This window comes from Convolutriloba macropyga, chromosome 13 (assembly GCF_964194025.1).
Source record: "Convolutriloba macropyga chromosome 13, txConMacr16.3, whole genome shotgun sequence".
NCBI lineage: Eukaryota > Metazoa > Xenacoelomorpha > Acoela > Convolutidae > Convolutriloba > Convolutriloba macropyga.
In genome coordinates this window covers 32,739,085-32,745,908 of record NC_134480.1, presented here as the reverse complement: position 1 = coordinate 32,745,908, position 6,824 = coordinate 32,739,085, and the positions used below count along the sequence as shown (strand labels likewise).

General features: G+C 41.0%; 1 protein-coding gene across 1 annotated transcript; it reads left to right on the top strand.

Annotated features, from left to right (window-relative positions):
• The first annotated feature begins 2,428 nt into the window (after positions 1 to 2,428).
• Positions 2,429 to 6,316, top strand: LOC142352130 (aldehyde dehydrogenase, mitochondrial-like). Its single transcript, XM_075404507.1, has 3 exons — positions 2,429 to 3,122; positions 3,902 to 4,397; positions 5,291 to 6,316. Exons 1-3 carry the CDS (start codon positions 2,985 to 2,987, stop codon positions 6,127 to 6,129), a joined length of 1,473 nt encoding a protein of 490 aa, XP_075260622.1. The 5' UTR covers positions 2,429 to 2,984; the 3' UTR covers positions 6,130 to 6,316.
• The last annotated feature ends 508 nt before the right edge of the window (positions 6,317 to 6,824 follow it).

Here is a 6,824-nt window from a genome sequence, read left to right as displayed (position 1 = left end):
CTAACTAATAATTTGCAGCTCAAGTTTTTATAGGGGAAAGCTGTAAGGAGTTTCAGTAGCATCACGCTCTCTGCCTGTCTTTTATTAGGATCCTTACCGCATGAAAAATAATTGCCTAGTTTGGTTTTATTTTTCTTTGGAAGGCAGGTTCAGTTTGGTAACGGATGACAAATTTGGCTTGAGTCGCTTTGTCTTCATTGGTCTTCATTGGTCAGCTTCTTTGGTTGTTTTGGAAAAAACTCACTTTACGTACCCAAATGTTTTGTGTCAGATTTTGTTGTGCTTAAAAACAGGGCACCATAATTCACATCCGCTTTTTTGGGAATTTAGCTGGATCATGTATGGTTATAGTTTAGATCACGAACTTCAGTTTCGTGAAAGGTACTGTTAAATATGGTAGTGTACAGATCTGCCACTTTCAAACTTGCTGGTGAATGAGTATGATACTATATCATCATATCTGACCTGTTATGATAACAAAAATGTAATGAAAAAGTTTTAAGCTGTTATTTTTGCCAACGCATATTAAGGCTTCCCTCCTTGCTCCTAAAACCCAAAAGTTGGTTTTTACTTTACTGGGCAAACTTTCTAAACTCTTGTATGATCCTTGGATGACTACTGAGAATTCGTACAAATCAATTATCATAACTAGCAACACAACAAACGATTTTTTTTCACAAAATATCAAAAATATTTCAGCGTTATCCGTTTTTTTTTCAGCATTGCTTGAAAATTTTGGTAGTAATTTTGATTTCGGGTATAACCTTTGCATGACTACTAAGATATCATGCATTTTATCTATGACCTAGTATGGTTTCAAAGATTGCTATATGACCTAGCATGACTTCTAATAATTTTGTATGTTTATGCCCTTTTATAAATTCTAATTTTACGAGTGCTTTGTTCTTCAACCGTTTCCATAGATATGTGGACGGCGTAACATCGTCCAACGTAATTTCTTGATATAACCAGAAAATATAACAGGTCTACATTTCACTCTAAACTAGAAATTGATATTGTTCCCCTATCAGGTGCCAAAAGGGGGTTTAATCCCAAGGCTAAATTTGATCAACATTTATAAACCTCAGCATATTTGACTTAAGTTTTAGCAATCTCATAAAACCATCGGCAAGGTCGCTAGCTATGGAATATTTATATAACAGAGCTTGGTATAGACTTGTTACTTTTAATTAAGCGATACAGCTTACAAGAACAGCAAAGTCTATGAAGTTGTGCGAGTATTATGTTATATCTTTTAGCAAAAAATGTATGTTTGTGGTTATAATAACCATAAGTTTGGACGGCTGTCAAATTTATAATTGAGAATTCGAAAGTCATAATACTTGGTTCTTAACTGTGATACTTAAATGGTTAATGTAGATATCTTTTTATTTAATAGAGTAAATATGAACACAGTTAATTGAGTTAGAGATTGAACTGATTTTGACTTTATAGTAATATTTATTAAACATACAAATCACGTGAGTACTCAAACATCCTTCTCATTTAGAGACCATTAAGTCAAGAAGTGGGTTTTAAACAATCGCCTTCCGGGTTATTTAAACAGGTCGAATTGGTCGACAGAGGGTTAGACCGACAGCCTGACCGCTCACAAAGTGCACCCAGGCTGAGGTGCCAGACCCTAGGTAGATATGACCAGACGGAAAATGCCAACGTCCAGACAGGAAAGTGAATGTTTCCATACCATATAATCCGTACAGACATTCGTCCGTTCATTCGTCTCCCGCCCCCCCCCCCCCCCGTGCGTTCATTTCGATCTGGAATCCGGATTCGTTCTCGGACCTCAACCTGGGTATAATTGTTGGACGAACTATAGTGATATTATGACCAATCCGATTTGTCGACCAATCCGGAATAAAGCGGAGGCTAAATTTGTTAGTTTTCCTTGTCGGCTAAACCCGCTGTCGGTCAACATTCCTAGCGCCATTTAGTTAACTTGCAAAGTTTACTGGGTACCTGAAAGTTTGTTGAATTTAAGTTGATCAAATCTTCCTCAACCTTCACAAAGTGAATTTAATAGCCGGTCATAAACTTAGCCGAATTTTCAAAGTTCGTCAGGTGAACTAGAATTTTGGCACTTAATTGGTCACAGCAAAATAGAAAAGTACATTTCAGTCCACGCAGAAAATAAACACATTTTTACCTAATTTTACGTTAAGCAGGGGTTAGGCAAGGATTTCTGGTTCCTTTTGTTGTTAAATCACCTCTTCCACTCCCCGACCCCCCACCATGGCTCAACCACGAAAATGTATTTAAAACACTTCACGTGCACATTTCAAAATGCCGAAAGTCTGCAGTGCCAGAAGTTAAAATGCCAGAAGTTGCAAAGTTGACTTTCGTTGACTTTCGTCATTTTAAAACGTGCGCGTTTCGTGTTTGAAGTCACTTCGGAATTCTGGCTTAACATCTGGAACCGCTGTTCGTGGTTCTCGATAAACGCCAGAAGTTCTCATTGACCTCAAAAGCGGAGGCACGTAATCATTACTAAAATAGCTCCCCATTAGAGTACAAAACTGGTTAATGATCAATTCATACAGAATATTGGATTTGGAGCTGAAATTTGCTCAGAGCTTGTTAGGGTAATTCTTACAAATACGGCCGAAAAATCCTTGACCTGGGATCATAAATTGCCACCTTTTGTACTTGATTTTGATTTATGTCCGTTTATCCGGTTTTGATTAGCAAATTTAATCAAACCAACTTTTCGACCAGGGTGGTATTTGCTTATGGAGGACAGATTTCTCCCATTCAATGTGCAAATTATAAAACTCTAGCCCCCTCCCACACCCTCGTTATAAACATATCCTGTTATAAACCGTGTTGAGATAACATAAGTGGTCTAATCGTGTTATTGACATTAAGACTCAGAAAGTTGTTCTTTTGAATTTCGCACCACTTATCTCAATTCTGGTTTCTGTTTCTGTTCGTTTCGAAGTTGAAGTTTTGAGATCACCAACTCCGAAATGGCCGAAGTTCCACCTCCGATCAAAGACATTGTGATCACACACAAACAGCTGTTTATCAACAATGAATTTGTGGATGCCCAGAGTGGGAAAAAGATGGATGTTATCAACCCCACGACTGGTGACGTCATTTGCCAGGTAAGATGTTTGAATGAGAATCCTGAACGGCTGAACGAGAAAAATGCCCATTATAGCCCCCCCCCCCCCCCCCCCAGCTGAGTGGTCAGATAACCTATAGCCCCCCCCCCCTATCATGGTAATTATACCATAATGGGGGGGGGGGGGGGCTGGCTTGGGGGGCTATAATTTCATGGGAGGGGCTATAATGGTAAAGACCCCTTTCAGCTCAATCAGCGCCTTTCGGTATATTTAACTTCTGGCAGTGCAAACTTTTGGCCCGTGATTGTTTTAACCATATTTATGCGCTGAATATGCACTGAAACACGTCGAAACTAGGTTGAGGTCCCGACCAAAGTCAGCTTTGATCAGAACCCCCCTCCCCCCACTTCCGCACGTCCGCTCCTCCTCCCCCCGTACCTTCTATTATTCCCAGTTACAAACAAATTGTGTTGTGTAGCTTGAAAAAAATAGTAAACGTGCGCCCGCGAGCGTAGAAGATATGTTCATTAAGCGCGTGGGGGGGGGGGGGGGGGGGGGGCGTTGGATGTTTCCTCTAAGATACTTCCCCCACACTTCACTTCCCCAAGATGGTCTTATTCTGAAGTGACTTCTAGAGCCTCAATCTGGGATGAAAATTTGGACTCCGTCCCAAGACAAGATATAAAAGATGAGAACTATTCTGTCCCCGCTCCAATGTTTTTTATGACCGAGGGAGTATTGACCCATCAGTTATAGCATCACCACTTTCTAAGACAGAAAAATTTATCGAATAATTGGACATTTCAAAATGTGTATAGGTTGCAGAAGCCGACGAAGCAGACGTGAACATTGCAGTGGATGCTGCAGTTGCCGCTTTCGACCGCAAGGGGGCGTGGCGAACGATGGACGCCTCCGATAGAGGGCTGCTACTGTACAGACTGGCAGATCTCATGGAAAAATACCACTGCGAACTGGCAACTTTGGAATCGATGGATAACGGGAAACCGTACCACATTGCATACGTAGCAGACATCGTTTTGTGCATTAAGTGTATCCGGTACTACGCCGGGTGGGCGGATAAAAACCAGGGAAAAACCCTCCCGGTTGATGGCAAGTTCCTGACATACACCAGACATGAACCAGTCGGGGTCTGTGCCCAGATCATCCCCTGGAATTTCCCGCTTTTGATGGCGTGTTGGAAGCTGGGTCCAGCGCTGTCAATGGGAAACACGGTCATTCTGAAGCTGGCTGAACAGACACCCCTTTCTGCTCTGTTTCTGGCGAGTCTTATCAAGGAGGCTGGATTCCCAAAAGGTCAAGAGAGTCAAAATTAAACTGCTTAAAAATATTTGAGCAATTTTGATTCAAACACCAGTTGAAAATCAGTCGAATTTATGCAGCGCGTTACTAAGCGTAAACTAAGCACAGTCGGTCCCGTGTTTGGGGGCACTGCGAGTGTGTGTGTGTCCCGTGTTTGGGGGCACTGCGAGTGTGTGTGTGTGTGTGTGTGTGTGTGTGTGTGTGTGTGTGGGGGGGGGGGGCTGTTTCGCTGGTTCAATTCTTATACATTTGAATTTCGCATTGGCTGTTATCATCTGTGTTTAACCGAGCATTGACTTTAAAGATTGGGCATCAAAGTGGATTATCGGTAATTAGATTACGATTGATGCGAAGAGATTGAACCATTAAACCCCGCCTGCCTTTCAGTAGAATACGCCCATCAAATTAGTCGATCTAATTAACTCATAAAGCTATGTAACAATTACTGTACAGCAAGTGCAACCTCTTAAATGCTCTGTAAGGTATTTTTAGCGCAAGAATTTGGACTATTTTGTGCATATATGCTGATCAAGTAATGGTTAAGTGACTCCGCTTGAAGTCACTGAGAACTTTTGGCGTTTATCGAGAACCACGAAGCGGTTCGAGATATTAAGTCAGAATTTCGAAGTGACTTCTACAGAGTCACTTAACCATGCTTAAAACACGAAACGCGCACGTTTTAAAATGACGAAAGTCAACGAAATTCAACTTCTGGCTAAGTAGCAATTTCTGGCATTTTGACTTCTGGCACTGCAGACTTTCGGCATTTTAAAATGTGCACGTGAGTGTTTTAAACAAATATATAATCACGGGTCAAAATTGAAACAGAGCCTATTGTTTTCACTCGGACATAAGAATCTAAGCATTGAACGGCTATATTTCTTCAGGTGTTGTCAACGTCCTGACCGGGTTTGGACCGGAATGCGGGGCACCTCTTGCCAAGCACCCAAAATGTGACAAAGTTGCTTTCACCGGGTCAACCCAAGTGGGCAAACTTATCCAAGGGTACGCTGCTGGAAACCTCAAACGAGTAACCCTGGAATGCGGAGGAAAATCTCCAATTATTGTCCTGAAAGACGTCGACCTTGACAAAGCTGTGGATGTCTGCCATCTTGGCCTGTTTTTCAACCACGGGCAATGTTGCATTGCTGGGTCCAGGATCTATGTAGAGGCTGACATCTATGAACAATTTGTGGAAAAAGCGAAAAAGAAAGCGATGGGAATGAAACTTGGAGATCCTATGGAAAAAACTACCGACCAGGGACCCCAGGTTGACAATGACCAGTTCGAGAAGATTCTAGAACTTATCGAATCGGGTAAGAAAGAGGGCGCAACTTTGCAAACCGGGGGAAAACGTTTTGGTGACAAGGGCTATTTCGTGGAACCTACTGTGTTCTCTGACGTCAAAGATGATATGAGGATTTCTAAGGAAGAGATCTTCGGACCAGTTATGTCAATTTTCAAGTTCGAATCTTTGGACGAAGTTATTGACCGGGCTAACAACTCAATTTATGGCCTCGGAGCCGGAGTTCTGACCAACGACCACACGAGGGCAATACAGCTCTCGGAAGCGATCCGGGCGGGTACGATTTATGTCAACTGCTACAACTTGTTCGATATCCGAGCACCTTTTGGTGGGTACAAAATGTCAGGAATTGGGCGCGAATTGGGCGAATACGCTTTGGAAAATTACACTGAAGTAAAAACTGTTTATAATCCTTACTAGAGAAAGCTCGATTTGAACTAAGTGATATAATTTAAAGCAAAAGTTATTACAAAGTTATCGACAAATATACACTATTAACTGTTGTTGGACTTCAATTTGCAAATTTTTGTAAGTTGATGGACTTCAATTTGCAAGTTAACTAAAAAACTATGAGAGATAGAATTGATCAAAACTATTTGAAATCTGATTTTTTTGAAAACTAGTACCGAGCTTGATTTTCCACCGAAGTTGATTTCTGAGATCAAATCAGCCTCTGATCAGACGTTCTCAGGTTGAAACTACCTCTGATCAAACCATCTCAGTTAGAAATGACCTCTGATCAGACCATCTCAGGTTGAAATGACCTCTGATCAGACCATCACAGACTGAAATGACCTCTGATTATACAATCTCAGGTTGAAGTGGCTTTTGATCAGACAGTCCCAGACTGATGTGACATTCGCGTAGACCGTCCAACAATGAAACTATAACGAATTGTATACTCGCCGCTTAAATAGGAGTATACAAAGATAGTTTGGCTTTGATGTTCTAAAGATAAAAGGAATGGAAATTAAAACTTTATTATAAGAACAGTTTGGGTGGTAAAATACAAATGGAGATTTAAGTAAAATTGATATCATATGTTAAATTATTTAATAACCAACAACAACTGTTGGTAACTTAAACGAGAACTGTTTGACAACTGTTGAACAACT

What these genes read in the sequence shown, in the direction of transcription:
- LOC142352130 (XM_075404507.1), top strand. Translation starts at nt 2,985, where the DNA reads ATGGCCGAAGTTCCACCTCCGATCAAAGACATTGTGATCACACACAAA. An exon ending in CTGGTGACGTCATTTGCCAG is followed by an intron (nt 3,123 to 3,901) that starts GTAAGATGTTTG and finishes AAATGTGTATAG; the next exon opens with GTTGCAGAAGCCGACGAAGC. An exon ending in GGAGGCTGGATTCCCAAAAG is followed by an intron (nt 4,398 to 5,290) that starts GTCAAGAGAGTC and finishes ATATTTCTTCAG; the next exon opens with GTGTTGTCAACGTCCTGACC.